This window comes from Takifugu rubripes, chromosome 20, assembly GCF_901000725.2.
Source record: "Takifugu rubripes chromosome 20, fTakRub1.2, whole genome shotgun sequence".
NCBI lineage: Eukaryota > Metazoa > Chordata > Actinopteri > Tetraodontiformes > Tetraodontidae > Takifugu > Takifugu rubripes.
Genome location: NC_042304.1, coordinates 8,778,389 through 8,800,676, shown reverse-complemented (window position 1 = coordinate 8,800,676; position 22,288 = coordinate 8,778,389). Strand labels below are relative to the sequence as shown.

At 44.0% G+C, this 22,288-nt stretch overlaps 1 protein-coding gene across 1 annotated transcript in view; it reads left to right on the top strand.

Annotated features, from left to right (window-relative positions):
- agbl4 (AGBL carboxypeptidase 4) overlaps positions 1-22,288 on the top strand; it is a 180,953-nt gene that overhangs the window by 55,185 nt on the left and 103,480 nt on the right. Inside the window, exon 4 of the mRNA XM_029828419.1 lies at positions 14,923-15,017. Coding sequence (XP_029684279.1) covers positions 14,923-15,017 — 95 coding nt within the window. The remainder of the gene's footprint in view (positions 1-14,922; positions 15,018-22,288) is intronic.

The window sequence follows — 22,288 nt, the reverse complement described above, 5'->3', positions numbered from 1 at the left end:
TGTAAACAAGTCATTTATTCAGTCAAAGTATGAATTTTATGGTCTTCACAAAGAAGATAATGTGGTGCCATAACATGACATGATGTCAGCTGTATAATGAAAGAAGAATAAATAAAACTCTTCTCTTCTTCTGAAAACACTTAGTTTATCTGAGGTTTAGACTGGTGTTGATTATCTCATATAATAAAGTATGTCACACTTAAACCTATTTGTGAGCTTGCCATACATTTAAGTAAGATGGACAGTTGTAAACTCTAATGCATTAGGTTGGTTAAATGGCTTAATTTTATTTCATCAGAAGGTTTTAGCAGTTTAACTTTGTTTTTCATTTTCATTCTTCATCTCCCGCCTATCTTCGGAAACATATAGTACAACTTCTGCAAAAAAAAAAGAAAAAAGAATGATGTTTGTTCTTGTGTTTGGCAAATATCCACGCCTCATGGACGAGCACATGTATGCCGAGCCAGCAGGGGGCAATAGAATCCACATCAGAGATATTTCAAATACCAAAGAAGAGCATTCTAAGCACGCATACTGAAGATTTAGTACATTTGTTAACATAAAAGGAATTATCTGTAGTACTGAAGTGAACGCTACACCTTTTCTCTCATTATTTACAACATTTTAAAAGTGAAAAACAAAAGAATTCCACAGTGTTTAGTGCCTTGTATGAAAGGAATGTTAACTGACCATATGCACATGCCCTCACACACACACACGCACGCACACACACACTGAAGGAAAGGGAGAGAGAGAGAGAGAGAGTGTGTGTTGGGTTGCTTCCCTTATCAAGAGTTTTATTGTGCCTCACAATGCTGGGTAATTAGGTGTCCTCTGCTCTGCCTGCTTCTCTCAGTAACGGTTGAGAAATAGACCTGTCACTATTTGGCCACTCGAAGATTCAACAAATGCTAAGCTGTAATGGCTTGCTTTGTATCCCTGTAATGCATTGCACTGACAGCGGGGACATTTGAAAAGGAGACGCTGTTTCTTTTTTTTTTCTCCACGTTTGTCTCATTCTCTCTTTCATTTGACTTTTACTGACTTGCTTAAACTTTGCAAAACTGCACGCAGAGATTAGCCAGATGATACAAATCAATCAAAGTTTCATTAGTGAAATGCACATTTGCACTCATTACCTGGGTATATTGAGTTCTATCATTAAGACATGCAAAGTATTATTTTCTAGAATGTATTTATCTGAAAGAATGTTAATATTGGTGTTATTTAGAAATGGTTGATAGTGGATGATTCTAAGAGGGACGAATGCAGTAGGAGGCATGTAATGAAGCAAATGAGAATTACAGAAAATAGAGAAGAAGGTTTTTGTGATAATCCCCACTGACTGATGGCAGTCACGTGTGTGCTGAGAACAACATATCACCAGGCCCAAGCCTTCAGTCTCATCCTCATCCCCCTAAATCTTTCAACTAAAACAATTATTCATTGCATTCATTCCGTGTCTTGACCTGCTTATGCTGGTTCAGGGACAGGCAGGCAGTTGGACTGGAGCCCGTCTCAACATAAATTCAGCAGAAGGCGGGCAAGTCCTTCACACGGCCGGCGAACCTCTCTCACACGCACACTGCACTGTCCTGTGATTAAGTCTCTGAAATAACTCCTCAATGTAATATCCTCTCATTAACATTAAGAGCAGTCAAGGACGGTGCACGGATGTCAGCGGAGGAAATGTATGTGAATCTATCAGCAGAGAAGTGGAGGTTTGCAGTTAAATAGCTGGGCTGTGAATGGTCTGGAAACGACTTGCATCAAGGAGCTTATTCCACAGACAGCATACTGCGTGATAGCGTGGGGTCATACTGAACTGTCATGGACCAGTGATCTATTTCTCTGCCTGCCAACCCCTCAGAGAGACCGAGACAAGAGAGGGTAGCCTTTCTGTCACCCCTCTCTCTGCCTTTTTCTCCCCACTATGACATGTTAGCTAGCATATTGACTGATGCGTACAGTCATACTACAGCTGAGCGATATATACGTTTCATCCATCTTAATTTTGGAAAGGTAAAGCTTTTGTTGAAACTGTGAATCAGTCAATTTTTTTTTTCTCCCTGGCATTTTGGTTGGCACTAACAACCATGGGCTGAATGTTCAGTTTCACCCGGTTTGTATACATGAAAGATTCAATTGGTGGTGCTGATTTCTCCACTGGTTCGAATCCCATGAATGACTGTTCAAAGGCTTCCATCACTTGAGTGTAGTTCCATCAAAGAGAGGGAGGCCAGTTTAAATGCACCAAAGGCTTCTGCCTGCTGGATAAATAGGGCTGTTCTGTAGTAGATAATGGCTGTGAGTCACATATTATATTTATCCAACTCAATAAAGCAGGAGCAGGCAGAGAGATTACTCTGCCCTGAGTCAAGGAGATAATGATATCTGGCTGCTAGCTGGCCCAGAACAGGCTCCAGACAGACCGACAGACAGTGAGACTGCCAGAAAATGCTTCTAAAGGAGTTGAACGTGGACGCTGTTAGCATGAGACTTCTGCTAACAAGGACTGCCTGTGTCAGGCCGCCGCTGCGCATGAAAGTCACCTTCCATCCTCCCGTACCTCTGTTCCCCTGATGCCACTCTCTCGGCTTCCTCAGGAGCCAGGCTGTATGTTTTGTATGTGGTCGTCCACCTCCGGACTTCCGCTTTCATCAGTGTGGTACAACGCTGTCTTCACTGTCATTGTCATCGTTGTGGAAGCAGCTTGTCCCAGCTTCACGCCTTTGTCAGGGTCTTAACAGAGATTGTAGCCACTGTACTAATGTGTAAAATAACCGTTCAGAGGTTTAGAGGGGAACACACATGGTTGCACTTAGTGTAGCACTAACCCTAACCCTAACCAGATAACAGGGAAACAGACTTACTGAGATCCTTATTTAAAAACGGAGACAATAATTAAAGTGATAGTAAAGTTTGGCAAAAGCAACCATGGAATTTCCTGCTATAAACACTGCGAGTCATTTGTCACCACGCATAATGACTGCTGCGCTGTAGCTCCCGTTCTTAATGTGTCAGTCCTGAGCAACCAATCAGAATTATCCGTGTAAAAATCCTACACTCATTTTTTTGAGAACGGTCAAGGTGGGACTCCTCAGCTGCTGACTCCTTATATCATTTATAATGTGTCCTGATATAACATATGTACAGTAAAAATAGAATATTTTATATTTGGTTCTGGAAGCAGGAGCTGTGTAATTTCATAAACTCTTCTAGTTCCACTGCTCTTTCAACCTCTCACTAATGTAGTTACTGTAAAAACCCTGTTCTGATTCAGACATATACAGTATATGGCATCTGTCTCCAACTGCCAGGGAAATCTTGTCTGTCTCCCTTTTCCCAACCTGGAATAATCATCGATGCTTTTGAGGTTTCTCTGATATTTTGAGGGGAAATGGCTCAGAACAGAAGCCTAATTTGCAACAAAGCATCTCAAATATCCTCAGAGGTATTCTCTGCAGCGACGGCTCACTCAGTCAGGGAGACAAAGACACTTAAAGCTCACTTTGCTTTGCCTCCTGCGTGCCTCTCTTTGGTCTTAAAGCTTTCCATTTAACAAACTCTCCATTTAGTCGTCTTAAAGTACGTTCCAATTTTACCCCTTTGAACGTGACGACTGATATGGATGGATTATGGTTCGAGCAGAGAAATTGTCAGGATAATCCTTCAGAGACAAAACATTCTAACATCTCAGCTCTCTTCTCTTCTTTTTTCTCCCTGTGTTTTGTTGTGTCATGGCTGTGTGACACTAAATTTCTTTTAATCAGGCCTTTATGGAGGCATGATTTGAGTGCCTCTCCTTCAGAGACGGCAATGTCCTTGCTTTCCCAGCCACCTCCTCTGTCCCGCTGATTGCTGTAAAAACGTCTGTGTGATTACAGGACCTCTGATTGAAACGGTCCATTTCTCTGAAATCCTCAGCCTTGGCCTTAAATAAGTGGCAACTGCAGTAACCAACACCCCATTAGGAGGATTTAATGATTTCATATGTTTAAGGGGAGAGGCAGAGGAGGGGAAAAGCTGCGGAAACACGTCCTTCTCCCCCCTCTGGCAGTGCGAGGAATTGCACAAACACCCTTGATGTGTTTCAAATGATAAAGAGTCACGTTTTCACATAATAAAAAAGTAGCCCTTTTTAAACGACTTCATTTTACTTGTGTTTTTGAGGTGATCTTTATGTGCAGCAGCTTTGAGGGGTGCGGGTGTATACCCTCCCTCACAGACAGGAGCATATATTCAAACTGACGGTGACATACGTCACTGCAGTAAATGCAGCATTACTTTGCTTTATGACCACCGCCTGTTGACCTCGGAGGCCTTTGCACACTTCTCATAATTGGTAAAGTGAAACAGTTGATCTTACAAGTTAGTTTTCAGATCGAATCTTTTTTTCCGAGTATCTTTGCTTCTGAGGGATCTGACAGGCTTCCATCCTACTCTGCATCTGCGCGAGTTTGCGTCCGTTCCTTTTGTTTAGTCAGCACTCATCTGCAGTGGAGCGTGAGAGTGTGAGGTCTTTTCCTTTAATTGAATCTCAGATATGTTTGCTCCCAGGAGAGGCCTCATGAAACCTCCGGAAATGTTTGGCAAGGATGGAAAGTGAAGGGTTTAAGGAGACGGTGTTTAGGTTGTTCCTCTCCACGTCCTGCGTCCCTGGGCTACAACCTTTGTCTCGCCCTCTTCTCTTTTTCTCCTTGATTTCTACTTTTTTACCAGTGGTTATTGGGTCTGAGCCTACTTTCACCTCCACTCAAACCCATTTCCCCTCCTTCAGTGTTCCTGCTAAGTGGGGACCTTGTACCCTCCCACCAGTCCATCCACTTCTCTCTGGCCCCTCCAGGCTCCTTTTGAAGGTGCTTTCATTTAATCATTTCTTTAAAAAAGTTTTTTTCCAGGGCAGTACAAGGTCACAGATCACATCAGTGCTGCTTTCTGACTCAGTGACCATTTAATCAAGCCGAGGTCCATTTTGCCACCGGTCTTTGTAGACCACCTTTTCTTCCTGGGGCTCAGGGGTGAAGCCAGTGGCCTCAGTCATATGAATCCCATTCCTGCCAAAGCTTTCGAGGTGGAATTGGTGACTTGCACCAATTCACAGGGATTTAGAGCTTGACTGAGTGTCCCGTATGGTCTCATTGTCTCAGTGGGAATATATATTTTTTTAAATCCTCGCCCATGACACCAGCAGAGGCAGAATTTTTTATCAGATATTCTATCTGATGTCTTTGAAAAATTCAAGATGATTGATCTGTCAGGATCTTTCACTTGACCAAGGTTACCATTTTTTGTTGCCCAAAGACACTTAATAAATCAGAATTTTTGAACAAATCTTGGCTGAGCGGACAGAACTGAAGCATAATTTTGTCTCACAAAGAACAGGGTCATACATTAATCAAGCATCGATAAAAAGATTCCTGATCAAATCTTTCTTCGTTCTGTTAAGTTGTTTAAAGTTTCCCGTGTTTACTTGGCTGCTTCTGATGTTGGTATGATTGGTAGCATTTCTTGGATTAAAGCATGCTTTTTTGTTCAGATGTGTGTTACTTTATCTGGTGTGTGCTGGTGGGGCTGTATTGATCTGTTTTGCTGCCAGTCGATGATGGGTGTGGTGTTTTCTATGCTTATCAGACTGTAATCAGTCAACTGAGGGAAAACTATCACTTTTTGTTACGTGTGATGTTTTAGAGGTTACCCCACATTTTAAATCCATCATGCATCTGATAGATTGTGGGCAGCGTTCTGTCTTTTCCCTCCTCTCTATGAGAGTGATAGCGATTCCTTGTGGAAATGGCCACAGCGTTTCCTCCCAAACCATTAGGATATTTATGTCATTGTTCATCCTGTGACTCTGAGCCACTCTCCTATTACTTTTCCTTTCTTTATTTTCTCGCCTGTGCTCATCTGTAGCGTAGCTGCTTTGTCAATTTAGATCCTTTTTCATCATTTGCAGACACATAATGCAACAAATAGTTGTGTCTTACAGAAAGCATAGTCACTGTAATAAAATGCTTTGCCACATTTTAATGGTCTCAGTTGGAAGGAGGCATGTGAGTTCTCTTAGCTTGTGCATGCTTGTATGTAAACCTGTGTGTGTGTGTGTTGATGAGCTACATGCAGAGGAGATTGCTTTTTTACAGCCACTCAGTCACAGAGTCACCCAGAAAATGCTCTTGACCTATCGAAGCACGTATGCAGAGGTTTAAGAATGCTGAAAAATACCCCATGATAAGAGGAAGCGCTAAAATGTAACATGTTTTAGGCTTTGGAGATGCATTAGGGCAGTACTGTTATTCTAGATATCATATTTAGCTTCTGTATGGGAAATTGATCTAAAGAGGATCAGTTAGGTCATCCAACCAATCAGAGGAGTTACTGAGGAGTGCTCCTGGTGAACGCAGGAGACATGGAAGTGGGAAGATCTGTCTCAACAATGATCCACAGTAGGTTTCTTTCTTTTTGCACGATTAAAAATAAAGAATACTGTCACCTAATGTCTTAGACACTACACATGCTCTGACCCAGAAAGCCCACAAGATAAAGTAATTAAGTGTTGGTGCTCTTGGGTGAAAGGTCAAGGCTGCGGTGAAATCTATAGATCACCAGGTCTGAATTAACTGTGCAGAAATGAGCACGTATAGTCGTGTGCGCTCTCAAGTCTGCATGAGCAAATATCTGGCAAATTGACTGACTGTAAAAATGGCAGTTGTGGAGGGCAGGAAGTGATTGATATTCTTCTGGGGCGAACTAAATATAGGTCTTGCAAGGCTGCGGGGTGAGGACCCTCATGGACCCACCAGCACATTTCCAACATTGACCTTTGTCATCATTTCTGCTGAAACAGCAAAGCTGTCAACGATGAGTCTTGGTGTCCTTCAACCTACCGTACATCCTCCCCCAGTCATGTAGCTGCTGTGAAATTGGCCCTAAACACACACACACACACACACACACACACACACACACACACAGAGTCTTCTTCCCCTTTTGACCTCATGTTTTGTTCTCTGTTTTCAGCAAGACTTCAAATTAGCTTGAATGTGTTATATCAGAGTGTGTCAGAATGACAGCCCGTGGCAACAGTGTGGAGCGCAGGAGGCTGAGAATATAGACTGCCAGCAGTACTGGACTCTCATTAACCTCCCTACCTCCTCTCACTCTTCAACAAGTCTCCTTCATCAGCTTATCCAGGCCTGAAGTGACACATGGGCCTCTGGAGTGTCAGCAGCGATAAAGATGCCGCCACTTGAACATTTTAATTGGAACTTCTGCTGTTGATGTGTGAACAGCTGTAGGACAGAGAAGGGCAGATCTATCATGCTTGCCCTCCGCAGACCGCCTGGGGTCAAATGGCAGCAGTTACTGTGGCAAAACACCCCCACCCCCCCCAAAACGCTCCTGTTTATTTATGATTTTATTGCTCTGCCTGTCCCCCACGCCAGCTCAGTCTCACGTCTGCATGGTGGCTGTGGCACCAATATATGGGGGAAAAAGACAGAGGGAGCGTCAGTGGTGGCGCACTGGGACATGCTGGTCAAGTGAAATGACCAACAAGGACATATTTATAGACTCACACACTCAGACTCCTCCACACACACACACACACACACACACACACACATTTCCACATGGACACTTACAATGACTTACAGTACACTGCTGTGATTCCTCTTCTCTTCCTGCAGACACAGATCCATTATTCATCTGAAAATGACTCATTTTTCGCCCTGTGGCTTCTGGCAGTTTTGAGGTGCTTCATCGGGGGAGGGTTGCTGTTTCTAATTAATGCAGATTTCACAAGAAAACAAAAATACCATATTGACTCTGACGCCCGACTTGACTTGAGCGTAGCCATAAAGATAGCTTTTGGTCTATTGTAAGCCTTCACACCCAACACTGCTTTGACTTTGCGTAAGCTCATGATTTTTCTTTTCCAAGCTATCCATGTTATTTTCATGATGGTACATTTCCCTGCTTTCTCAAGACACATGGAATCCCATCTAATCTCAAACCAGTAGCTGTCATTTAGCTGAAACTGGTGACAGCCCCGCCTTGTCATTCAGGACATGATAGCAACAAAGCAAGCAAAGCCCATCTAATCAAAGGTTAAGCATCGCGCCATGTCTAAGCACAAGGAAAACAACAATTCTGTTCAAGCTGTCCTCGAGAGGTGTGATCTGATTTTAATGAGCCCGCCAAATGTCAATGAAAGCATTGTTCATGTGTTTACATCTTTCAGCAATGAACTGGAGTGTTACTGTTGACAGGGCCAGGGATCATTATGGAGTCAAGATCACCTGCACGCGTGTGGAGTCATACCCACCAACAGAGACACATGCTCATTATGCAGCCCGGTTAGGGGGTGGGGCTCCATTTTCTAATCCAAATATTTGATAAAGTGTGACATGGCGCTCTATTGTACTCCATTAGATGGTAATCTAAATAACATTTACATATCATTTATGCCTTTTAGCGCCTTCTGGAAGTGTACAGTCAGCACTGTGTGCACATATGCCTCACTAGTCAGCATGGTCCCTATCCTGGAATTGCAAATGAATGCAAATATGGCTTTTCCCAGATGGGTTTTCAACGGAGGCTGCTGAACAAAACGCCAGTATAATTTTAAGACCCTTTATTTTCTAATTCATAGATGATTTCAAAATGTAAAAAGAAATTGTCACTGGACTGAACACATGGTCTCCAGCCTATTATTAGTAGTAGTAGTAATAGTAGTAGTTGTAGTAGTAGTTGAAGTAGTAGTTGAAGTAGTAGTTGTAGTAGTAGTTAAAGTAGTAGTTGAAGTAGTAGTTGTAGTAGTAGTAGAAGTAGTAGTTGAAGTAGTAGTTGTAGTAGTTGAAGTAGTAGTTATAGTAGTAGTTGTTGTTGTAGTAGTAGTATTAGTAGTATATTCTCAGTAAAATCCAAATAGTACCAAGACTAAAATATATTTTCTTTAATCTAAAGCTTCCAAACATTTATATACAAGACTACTGCTGCAATATTAATGGACTCCATATCAGGGAACAAACTGTCAGCACTTGTTCTTCAGTGTCAAAAGAGCCACCACCATCAGGAACATAAATGTCAAGGTGTTACACACGGAGTTCCTTTAACAGAAGAACTGTGAAAGATGAAGATGGACAAGATAGGCTGCCAAAGAGCAGCACATCACCGTGACAACGCTATCCCCTCTGACACTTCCACAATAACCCCCGAGAAGAGCAATTATTTCCCCGTGTCCACACACAAATTTCAATATTGTTCTGCACACATCTCTCGATTATAGAAGTTTTTTGGGTAACAGAGGAGATGTAGAAATTCTGGAAGCAAGATTGAAGGAGCGAGGGAGGTATGGATGGAGGATGGGAGGGAAGAATGAGAAAGAGAGATTGGTTTTCATGCCTGGTAGTCAGCGAGCCTGTAAATCTCCCAGGAGCGTAGTGGAAGACAGCAGAAGGTTGATAGTCATCCATCACTCGTGACAACCCCAGCGCTCTGAAAGAGCCTGACAGCACAGCCCTGTCTGAAAGAAGGAGAGAGGGGGGGAAACAAGAAGAAAGATAAATAGGAAGGGATGCTGCCTGCAGAATGTGCAAATTAACTCTTCCATGTTTAAAGCAGAAGTGGTGAGAACAACAAGGTGAGGAGACGAATGTGCTCATGGAGAGGAAGAGAAGGAGCAGTTGGCCGTTACTGCCGCTCTGTTCATCCCTCAGTGAGCATCTGTGGCAGCGGCAGGGCTGCTGCTGGAGCACAGGAAGGACTTACAGCCCATCGTCTACACACTTCCTAGTCACTATAGCCTCCACCCACACCGACAAAAACAAACCTTTTACATGTGTGAGGATTACGCTTGTTATTAAGACTTAATCCAAACATGTCCCGAGGATGTGTCCACACTTGGATCCAGGTCAGGATTTAGACGATTTAGACTCAAACCAGCTCCTGGACGGTACATGGGTAGATTTTCAAGAAACAAACAAATGAACACCAAATGGGATGATTACTTCATGAAATAAATATATACAATCCCTAAAAGATCTGTAATTTGTACAGATGCTGCAGATCAGGATGCTTACGGCTTCTTCTTTTATATTTCTATTAATTCTGTCCAGACCTGCATGTTTATAATTGTGACAACAGCCTGTGCTTCACAGTCGTAAACGTGTATTTAGGTTTAAAGAATGTAAGTTGACATTTTTCAGGGATCTTTCTGGCAGTAACACAGAAATTCTTGTGCATGATTTGTATCAATATGAGCACTAAAAGACACAGTGCACGCAGGAACACAAGCATATCACAACCCACGTATGTGGATCTCAGTTATTCCAATCACACTATCTGTGCTTTTATAGCAGGATGTGCCTTGGAGATTTGAAAAAGGTTCCTTTTAAAGGGTGAAATGATCTTTAGCTACAGGGTTTCACAGCTGGTTTGTTGATTGAATTCTCAGATATTCATTCTTAATAAAAGGTTTAAGTGTTTTTTTGGGGGGTTTTTGTGCACGAGTGTGATTCTTGTGTGTTGAGGCCACTGGTGCCACTCAGGCGAAGCCCGAATTGAAGCTATTCCAGTTGCACATCATTTCACAATGGAAGGCAGAGATTGCCTTTGAACTGGTCGGCCATCGCAGCTACTGCTTCCTTGATTGAGAGAAAAACTGTGGCGAAAAGCTGCCGATGCCGAAAACCAAACAAAAGCCTTTTTTAAAAGACTGTCAACGCTATGATCTGATATCTTCTGAAGCGGCGTTGCTTTGAATAAATCTTTTTCACTGAAGGACGGTGAAGGAAATTAAGGGCTGACATTTAAAAATCTGCGAGTTGGACTCTTGGCCCTCCGGATCAATAGCGAGGTATTGCACAACTTCCCGCAGCATATTAGCTCACTCTTCCGTGGGGCATCTCAGACTAAGTACAAACAAAAAAGCCAAATGGCTATCGGAGTATTTCAGGGTTGTTTTGTCAGTTTATCTCAGGATGTGTGTGTGTGTGTGTGCATGTGTGTTTATAGGATCCTCCCCTCTCCTTGTGTCAGCAGCTGCAGTTCAGTTCAGTCACCAGGGACCTAAACTGCCACCAGCAGCATCACGCAGGACACAAAAAAGAGGAGAAGGTGCATGCCACTCTGTACTCTGTCTGTCAGGTTATGTACAGCAGATGTAACTCAAGGTCATACGTGTGCTCCTCTCTCCCTTCACACAGCAGGTCATGACCTCTGTCCTCTCCTCTAGGGACGCGGGCTGGCCCTCGGTGTTTTCCCATCTAATGGTTCTCACCTTCATTGGTTTGTGACCTCACTCTCTGTTGTCAGGCTCCGCTCCTGTAAAGTCAGAGCATCAGGAGGTCTTCACTGTTGTGCCTTCCTATCTGTTATGTTAATGCTCAAAAAAGATTTCAATAGGAAGTACAAAAGATTTCTAACAGATTCTACAAATGACTTGACCCCAAATTAGCACCATTATACACAAGACATTCAATCTAATTACATATAGTCTAATGCCCCTTTTAAACCCTAATATAGTTTATTTTCAGGTGTTCATAACTTTTTGAGCAATTTTGAGCATTATTAAAGTAGAGACTGTTGTTTTCTGCAGCAGATCATGTGAAAATAATTGTGTCAAAGTAATTGTGCTTTAGAATATCTAAATCTGTGTGTGTGTGTGTGTGAGAGCGATGTGCTCCTGGAGACATCAGGTGGTCTCCACTAGTGTTGGTAGCTGGCTCAGTATGCATCAGTGATCAGGCTGATCAAAGACAACAACAGACCAACAGGCAGAGCTGCCAGCAGCCGTCAGCCTGGTTCCCTCTGATGGCCGCGGACATCCGATCTGCTCAGCCGCTCCTGTTTTATACTGTGAGGAAATCCAAATGTAAATTTTTTAGGGTTTGGTCTTTTTTTAGACAGCTCATGTTGAGTAGTATCCAGGATGGCTGTGTTCTTATCACCATCAGAAGGAGAAAGTGTCCCCTCTTAAGACCTGGATTTCACATTTAGAATAGTTTCTTGAATAATTAATCAAGGCTTCTTCCAGGAAGCAACGCTATCTGACCCACACACCGGATCAATATAGATCAGACAACAGCATTTGGACCTCGTTGCCGCGGTATCCTGTAGCGGCAGCAGCAGGGCTATTTTAGTGCTCACTCCTCAGCCAAATACAGTTGGAATTCGGTTCCAAAGACGATTTCTCCTGTCTCGCTGATGCTCAGGTCACACTTAGTCCATGTTCAGCATGAAGCCTTTCCAAAGGAAGATCATTTATTTGCAGATTGTTGATGTTAATTTAGGATTTGTGATTTCTCGAGTCATTGGTTTGATCAACTACCTCATTAAGTGTATGCAGATGAAATATTTGGTGCTGTGAGTGAACGTATTACCCCATTAAGGTTCATTTGAGTCCTCCATGTAAGCTTCTGTCATCTGAAGCGGATTCAGGTGTAACCTATTGAAGTTTGTGAATATGGCATTTCCTGTCGTGTTGGCAGCAGTACTTAAACACGTCAAGTGTGTTTGTGTGTGCTTGTGTACGTGTGTGTATTGCCACGCAGCAGAAACACCTGTTCCAGTGTGTGATTCCTGCAGTGATGGGATGGCTGAGGACTTTGACATGCTCTGTGGACATGACAGCTCAGACAGCATGGATGTTAATCTCTTCTAACTGCTCCCAGACTAATTAAATCTTCCTGAGTAGCACATCATAGAACACACACACACACCCACGCACGCACCCACACACACATACACACCCACACACGCACTCACACAGAGCCATGTCCGAAATTTAATGATCCAGAGAATTGGCCCCAAAGCAGGTTGTTTGATTCAGATTTTTTTGAAGTGTGTGTGTGTGTGTATGTGCTCCTGTGTCTGTGTGTGTGTGTGTGAGAGAGAGAGAGAGAATCTGTTAATTGGTCAAGTATGCCATGTGACAGTATTTGTGTTACTATAATAAGTGCTAATTAGGGAAAACAGAATAACAAATCAGTTTTGCTTCACACATCATCATAAATGCATCATAATGTTCTTTACCAGGCAGATTTTGTGATAGTACAAAACCGTTGCACAAACAAAGAAGCTGGGGTTAAAACCTATAGAAAATCAGCTCCGCTGGTGCTCTCACCATTTTAATTTTTCCACTATTCTACTACGGTATATATATATATATATATATGTCATTTGAGTCCAAGAGATGATTTGACTGTGTGAGCTTCTTTCTAATGTTTACTTGTGGGTTTATTCATATTTTAGAAATGCTGCCAGAACTGAAGCATCTGTCTTCCTCCATCTGTACATACACTATCTATTCTATCTCCTCTTGTAGGTTAAAAGCAACAGTGAATAGATGTTTATTAGAACAAATCCACTTCTTTTTTATCAGGTACACACAGACTGAGTTGTCTGCATGTTTGGTGTCATCCTACGGTTTATGGTATGTTTTTTATGTTATAATAAGTTCTTTTTAGTAGAGTATAGAAATATTCTGTCACCACATGCAATCCAGCCCACCAGTCCTCACATCTGTCTGTCCTGCACTGCCAGCTTTTTTTACCACCATATTTTAGCTTATTTTTCAATGATCAGTGTAATTATTATTCGGTCTGTTGTTTTTCTCCCTGCTGTGTGTCTAAATGCAGTTACAGTACCTTTTCCTGGGCTTCACTGCCTCCCACAATTGCATTACGTATCACTTTTGCCTGCGTCTCAGCCTTCTTTTTCACACCCATTTGCTCTGCTTCTTGTCACTTGTCCAGTCTGAGCTCCCACCGAGTTAAACAGGCCGAACAAATAGATTACAGACAGTGGGCAGGGGGAATAGAAGGAGAGAGACAATCTAAATTTGTTGTGGATAAAGAATGAGAACGAAGGCTGTGCAGTCAGAAAGCCAGTAAAGTCGGAGTAAGGCTGTATTTGCCCGGGGGGGGGGAGGCTGAAAAGTAGCTCTCGCAACAGATGTGCAGGGCAGTAAAGTGTAATTGAAATGCCAGCAGCAATGGTCTTATCTCCCTGCTACAGGAGCCTGCTGCCAGTCTCAACATCAGTTAGATGTCATTTTACCTAAGTCTGAATCAGCTTGCCACAATCCACAATCCCCATTCCTCTGATGCTAGGCAGAAAAAAAGGGAGAAATAGATGAGGGGGAGGGGAGGGAGGAAGAAAAGGAGGGTGGGGAGCCTGTAATAGGATTTCAGTAGCACCCAGTTAAACTTCCACCACCTGGACTTATTTGGTAATTTGATATAGCCCATCAAATAGGATTCATTTACCTGGCGCTCTATTACCGCTGCCATTCATGTGACTTTTAAAAAAACAGATATTTATGCATTACACCTGCAAATTTTCCTGCTCATCTCGATCCTAATCACGCACACCGGAGGTGGGAGGGACGGTTCCGCACTATTTCAGAGTAGAAAGAATTCCTCGGTCCAGAGGAGGTGGAGGCACCATGGCTGTCTTCTGCGCTCCAGGGGAAGCTTAATGTTTTGGGCCAGGCAGCGTCTCTCTGGGGAGATCCGTAATGTCGTTTCAGATTAGAGGGTGGCACTCCTCGGAGCAGCTGCCTTTTATCGGGAACTTTGCTGCCGCAACACGAGAACATCTGCAGGACATTAAAGCCGCCTTATCTCCTCCCTCTATTGTTAATATGTCTTGCTTCTGTGTGGCGCTGGTGTTATCCATGGTCATGGTGGCGTGTTTTACCTCTGCCTGATTTACATTTTACTGAGACTCCCCCACAGTACCGTTGACATTTATTTACTCTTCCGTCGCTACCAAACGACGACAGCTTGGTAACTTCGCTGTGCAGTATTTTACTTTACACAAAACACTTCATCAGGTAAAAAGCAGTTGGTTTTAATTGTGTTGTGTGTTTTCTGTCATTTTTTCCTTCTCATCCAACTGTTCTCTATTTATTTTCAGAGAGTCATTTTCAATGTGGTGAATTTCTCCAAGACCAAAAGCTTGTACAGAGATGGTATGGCTCCTGTAGTCAAGTCTACCAGCAGGCCAAAATGGTAAGCACACACACACACACACACACACACACACACACACACACACACACACACACACAAATGAGAGACACTCATACACACATTCCGAGTGGAGTCATCTGGGTGTGATCCATGATGGCTGCCTGATGTAATAATGCTTGACTGATGGATGCAGACTTGCAGTACGTGTGTGTGTGTGTGTGTGTGCGTGCATTAGTGCATGCGTGTGAATGAATAGGTGTGGCAGGAGGGAATGAGGGCTGGTGCAGTGGGGTTGAAAGCTGCGTCTGCCAAGCCGGCTGGTGTGTCCACCGGGGCGAGCAGGGAGAACAGTGTAGCATGATGAAGTGTTGCCATCCAAGAGGAGCCCTGACATCTGTCATCAGTTGATGGAGGGCATCCATAGAAAAGCCAAGCATCTGCCATCCTGAGCTGTTTGCATCTGCAAGTCTAGCACCCCCACCAGTGATACTGTAGCGCCACACTTGCGGGCTAATGGGAAGAGACAACGGGCACAACAGCGTAGACAGGAAAAGACGAGCCGCTGTCGATGAGGCTGCACAGAGTCACATGATGCAGCTGAGATGTCCAGCTCTGTCACAGGTGAAGGATAGGATAGCTATGGTGAAGCTGCAACATCACCACAGCTATCCTACCGATCCCATAATCGATCTCTCCAGTCTGTCTGGGGAAATATTGGCCCTTTTAATAGTTTAAATAATGGTGTCCCATCCTTCCGTCTTTTCACTCACATAATAAAGTCGAATTACTCGTCTTTATACACTGTATCCTACTCAGTAAACAGCAGTCCTGGAATGCAATCGTGTCCATTTTCCTTGAGTACTATGCTGGAATACAGACTTTACTCCTGTTTTTTTCTATTCTACTCTATTATTATATCACATATCTATCTATCTATCTATTACATCACATAATATGTCTCAATGCTCCCAGTAATCTGAGTTCATTCGTCCAATGTTTTCATTTGTCCCAATTTTGGGTTATAATATACACTTTGCATATCAGGCCTTGATTTTCAATAAACTTTACAATAATAATTCAGCAATTTAAAGATTTTTGAGTTGTTCTGTAATTGACTCTATTAAATGTATGTTGAATTGATAGCCAGTGGCGTTTTTGTTGTGCTGGACTCCAATTACTGTCCAAAGCTAAAGGTGCTTTAACTCTCCTCTCAGGACTGCACCATCTAAGAGCCATCATGTCACATGCACTTGTAGAGCAATTTTCAACTGTCTAGGGCTCCAAAGACTGCCACTGACGTTGTTTGTGTCCCCACAAAGTGGTCAAGATGTTTTTAACACAGCCTCCTCTATTTGACTTTCCGAGAACACAACAAAGCACCGACAGCTTCTAAAGTAGCAATCTTCTTTTTGACAGTTACAGATATGGAATAAATAAAAAGTCAGAGCGTGAAGAGCTTCGCCTGTCTGATCCAAACTCACACAGGACAGGATAAAGAAGGCATTTGGTTGAGGGGGGGGGGGGGGGGGGGGGGGGCAGAAACAGACTGAAAGAGGCTGTAGAAGGAAAAACACAAAGTGCAGGAGAAAGAGATTACTGAGACAGTTAGACAGGGAGCCGAAAATGAGAGAGTGTGAGCTGGAAAAGATTGCTCCCCCACCACCGCCCCACCCCACCCGTCTGTATTTATCAAAGGAACCATCAGTATTAGCCCAGGAGGTGAAGCCTTTATCTCCTGGTGCAGGTGCTTTGATTCCCGGGGCCTCAGCATCTTCTGCCGCTGGAGGCCGCCGAGGCGGGGCCAGCCTTGGCAAAGCCGGGCATCTTAGTGAGAGACAACTGTCAGATTACAGTCCTCCTGAAGGGCTATGCTACAGGTGGAAGGGTCTGTCCTCTATCACTTCCTACCTGCCCCCCCACCCCCCCACCCAGGCTTCGCATGACTCCAGGAGACATCAGAGCTGACAGGGCCCCCGATTTAAACACTGCCACAGGTTTAATGTGTGATATGTAAGGGATCCTGGATTAACAACTAAATGGCTTTGAAGAGTGAGTTCATCAAATTAGAGATGAGCAGATGCATTTTGATATTCCCCTTGTATTGTGTGTCATATACATCATTAAAGAGATGTCAAACTATTAATTTGCTATCATCAGGACAGACGTTCAACAGCATCAGCGCAGTTTAACAGCTCCAAAATGAAAGGAAGCCTGTTTCATTTATCACTCACGTCATGAATGAAATCAAAAGGAAATCAACTTTTTCTCTGATCACCAACTAGCTCCACTGTGGAAAAAAGCCTGCAACGGTTTGAGCTTTACCACTGAGGAAAGAGAACAGACATATTTCCATGCAGTTGATTGTCAAAGTCAACAGCCCCCCTGATGGCAATAGTTGCCAACCGCACTCCCCGTGGCTTGAGAGACGTTAGACCGCTAGAGCAAGGAATTGCCCAGCATCTTTATTTTCTGCAATAAGCTAATTAGAAAGTCAGAGAGCGTGGGGTAGTGCAGCTGCTGGGGGCCAGAACGCCGAGGGGTGGGGAAACGGCCAGGATGGCTGCATCAGGTAACAGATGCTTCAAGAGAGAAGGGAAAGAATCCCTAACTCTCCATACGTGTTTTCATCACAGCGTTTCAACGCGCATTTGTGGTACAATCCCCCTAAAACAACATTCTGGCTCGACTGCGGCTTATTAGGACACGAATGACACCATGTCTAATGTATTAAAGATAATCTGATATCTGTCGCCTTTTTAAATGAACTTTGCCCTTTATCAGAAGTCGTTAGGTGTGCGGATAAAAATAACTCTCAGGCCTCAAACTCAGCTGACAGATGAACGTTCAGCGGTGGAGGAAACAGGTTGCCGAGCGTTGCTGCTAAAGTGAGAGCCGACCTTGATCAAGGGTAAATGGTTTGGTTTTAATGAAAGAAATGGAGGGGGAAAAAATCTTTCTGAGAGCCTGTGCTTGATGCAAATCAGCCAGATGAATGGACAGCGGGACACAGAGATAGATGGTCTTTTGGTAATATTCATTTATTTATCTATTAAACAAAACCTTCCATGTAAGCATGTGTACAGTGGAATTCTATTCGGAGGCGTCTGCCTCTCCGTCAGGGTGCATGTTGGCAGTAATTGTCCTGTCAATCAGCGCAGCTTCGGCCTGCCAGCTTCTCACCACTTGTTAAGGCGGAGGTGATGGCTGAGGAAATGCGAGGCTCCTCCAAGGTGCCTGCTTTCTGACTGCTCATCTCTGTCCTTCCCTGTTTTCCCTCTCTCGCCTCTTTATTCATTTCTGTGCATCTCACCTGGTCTCCTTTGGGCTGAAAGGAAACCTTCCGCAGGTAACCCAACACATGCTTCCATTTCCTTTTCTGTCCATCAGGGCCGTGTTGGTCGCCTGGGTCCAAGCACATGTGTTTAGGCTGTAAGAGAGAGAGGACTGGGTATGGTGGCCCCCTGAAGGCTGTTTGGGAGCACCTGCAGACCTCTGCTATGTGCCCAGCGTGGCCAGAGACGTCCTCTTCCTTTGGCTTCCCTTGAGCCACTTCGTCCAATTAGACACGTGGCGTGTCTTTTGATAATAGACTTTTAAATTGTCCACAAATGAAGAGTGATGTAAAATGGCTAACAGGATGTGCTAATTATTAAGGGAATGGAACGCTTGTTAATTAAGGGCAAACAGGACAAGGATCGGCTCTGGTAATTTTAGCAATAAAACCGCGACTAACAATTAATTTCCAAGAGTCCCCTCACGAAATCTGCCAGCAAGGACCTTTAACTGCAACAACTGTATCAGCCATCTTTCACATATACCCACCGCCCACGCACGTGCGGAAGTACAGGCAGAGCAAATGTAAGCAGGAACAATCAGACATCATCTGATATCATAGAAGCTGGAGAAGAATTAAAACCAGTGATCTTGTTGTCTTGTATCCCAGACAGTTTCAACAATTTCCCTACCGCTGCTATCAAGACAAAGTGTGAAATGGTGTCACACAAGTCTTGACATGTTCCCCATCTTCTCCACAGTCTCTCTAGGGCTTGAGTATTTCACTCACTCTTACCCCTAAAAATAGATATGTGCGAATTGGAAACATAATTTACTCGTATGCTGTGCAAGTACAAATTACATCCAATCCAGGAGCTGGTGACTCTGACAACAGGGCGGGGACTCAGTCAGCCAGGGACACACACGCACGTAATAAGTATTTGGTAGCGTGCCTTTGGAGAGACAACTAAACATCGGTAACGTGTGTCATCACAGAAGATGAAGCTGTGGATGCCCCTAGTTGTGTTTGTGTTGCGTCTGAGAGCTCCGGCTCCATCCGTTCTGGCTCCCCCCAACTGTGCTGTTCCTCAGCCCTCTGCACAAAATGGGCAAGACTTCTATTTTTGCTGAATGGCAGAGAACAACGCAGCGTCCTAGCACAGCGCAGCAGTCAATAACAAGAAAAGAAATCCACAAAAGTTTCAAAATGAAACATCTCATGGTATCCCAGCAATAATCGCATGGTAGAGGCACACAAATCCAAAAGGAAACAAAAGTGCATCCTTCTCCTCGGGATGGAGGAAATACTTTATCATGTCTTCTTTTGGGGCCTTTTTATACACTCCAAAGTGATAAAATGGCACAATTGTGTCTGAATTCCTTCTCCGCTGCCTGTTGGAGTCGCCCCGTGCTGCCACTGGAGACGCAGCAGGTGTGTTTTAGTGGACAGCAGAGGACGGAGCGGACACACAATATGGCACTTCCACAACACAAACATTACCGTTTTATTATGACGGCTGAGGGGACCACTGAGAACATCGGGGGAACATATAAATTTAACATTAATTGGCTCCAAATGTTCCTCTGGCTAGAATTCAAAAAGGTCATATTATGGAAATAAACAGGCGGGCAACTCCATCCATGTCAGGAATCCTGCAACATTTTCAGTGTGCTCCTGAATTTCTGGACTCCTTGGGAATAAAGTAAGCGTTGACTCCGCTCCCCGCTGCCTCTCCATAACCATGTTTATCCATTTCCTGATATTTTTCTGTCATATATGCTTTATTACACCCATTCTGCTATCCCCGCTGCCTGGTTCTCCGTGTGATTGCTCGTATGTTTAATATAAAACTGCGACATGTTCTATGCTCCTCCTCGTGCTCCGGCCCATTTTTAGAGTGTTAGAACTGTAGCAATCATCTGACAGACAGCCTATGGGTTTCATATAAGATTTTTAGATTAAAAAATATATACGTGATGTTCCCTCTAAGTAAACATTGTCTCTGTGATAAGGGAGATGGACAAGGTCTTTTATTAAAACCAAGTGCAGGAGAAAAGAGCGTGGGCACACACACACACACATACACACACACACAGAGGACTACACACCTCATTATCTGTTACCAGTTAGATCACTGAGAGGAAATGGAGGGACGTGTGAATCTAAGTGAGTGTTTGTAGGACGGGAAAGCGAAGAACTGTTGGAGAGAGATGTTAAAGTGAATTCACTTGAGGCAAAATCCGGAGCAGCGTCCATCTGGACACATTTTGGGACAATTACTTTGCCTTTCCAACCTCGCTGCGGTTGTTTTTCACAGGCACGACAACGAAAGTGATCACCACACCATGGTTTATTCCGCGAAATGACACCTCTCCTTGCGTCTCCTTTCCTGTCCCCTTTTTGCTGGGGGTTGGGGGTGGTGGTGGTGGGGGGGGGGGGGGGGTGACGCTGGGGTCAGAGGAAGACGGAATGCACGAGCGAGTCGAAGAAACACCAGTCAGAACAATCTATGGCACACGCAGCTTCACTGTTCCCATAAACTAATTAGCATGCTGACAAAAAGAAGTTAAAGAGGATTATGTGGGAGAAATAATGAGACAAAATGTAACAAATAGATTAATAATCCTCCAGATGGGGATAAGGGTGTGTGTGTTTGAGCGCCTGTGCCGTGTGTGTGTGTGTGTGTTTGTTTGTGCTGTTCCACACGGGGGGAAAAAAACTTAATAAACGGTTTGAACGCGGGCAGGGGATTTTTAAAGCGACTAGTTTCCGGCTCACTATTCAACTCACAAATGACTTACCTGGACATTTTTATGTTTGCCTGGAGGGGAATTAAAAGGCAGTTCATTTCCCCTTTACAGGCCGGGCATGCATGTCAGCGCGGCCCCGTTGAAAGAGCTCTAATCTAAACGCTTTTGTCAGGGGAGATTTGGTAGATTGCAGCAGGCAGAAGGACAAATTGGTTGTGTCATCTTATAATGAACTAGGTGAGGCGTTGCAGTTTTTCCGCAGCCATCGGTCCCCTGATTACTCTACTGTAAGTCAGGCACTGCCTTTAGTATTATAGGTGGAGGCTTTCAGCCAATCTGATTTTATGACTCTTTCCCAAGTATTTTTAGAGACCCGTCCTGGATTTACATTCCACATCCTCCGGAAGAGGCTGCTGGCGGTGCAGTTCGCTCTCTTGAGGTTTTTGGATGTGGATGTTTGGGCGTAAGCTCTTTGAAGCTCTCTGGGTGTGCTCAGCACCAGGGTAATGTTGAACCTGTGACTCCAACCAAAGGATTATGGGTATCTCAGCCATTCCACAAAGCCGTGTTGTCAGACGCTCACAGGACACATTAGGACGCTGCGTAGGACCGGTTGATATCTGCGTTCTGCCCTCGACTGTGCGTTTGCGATGGCTCAGCTAAGTTAGGCGTGGCGTGTTGCAGGTTCCAGCCTGAGCGCGGTCCGTATCTGCAGCCGGCAGAACCGCAGACCCGCTCTCCTCTCCTTTCCTTCTCTCTCTCTGATGAAAATGGATCTTTGAACTAATCCTTCTTGTCCTCTAAATGCATTTGCCTCTCCTCAATGACTTTGTTGTTCACTTCCCGATACATAAAATTTCTTTGGGTAGCTGTCCCACACACACACGCACACACACACAGACTCAGACTCAACCTCCATTAGCCCACAGCCTTTTTTCATTTGGCATCTTTGTCCAAGCATCTTAAACTGCTCTTCCCTCGTATGTTTTTGTTTTTATTGTGTCAAAAGTTTCTCCCGGCTGTCGTTTTGAAACGGTTGCTCCTCTGCGTGCTGCCTGAATGCCTCTGGGCGTCAGTGAAATGGAGTGTGAAGTTCAGGGGATTTTGATTGTCACAAAATTCAAGCCTGTGGTTTAATTACGGGAGCAGAATTAAAGGTCCAAGTGTAGATAGAAGACAGTTTGATTATCAGGCTGATGTAGATGATTGACCTGATAATATGATGCTTTGTGCCGGCGACGGCTACATGGCTGCGCTAAATGCACCAGTGTTTGCACAAACTGTAA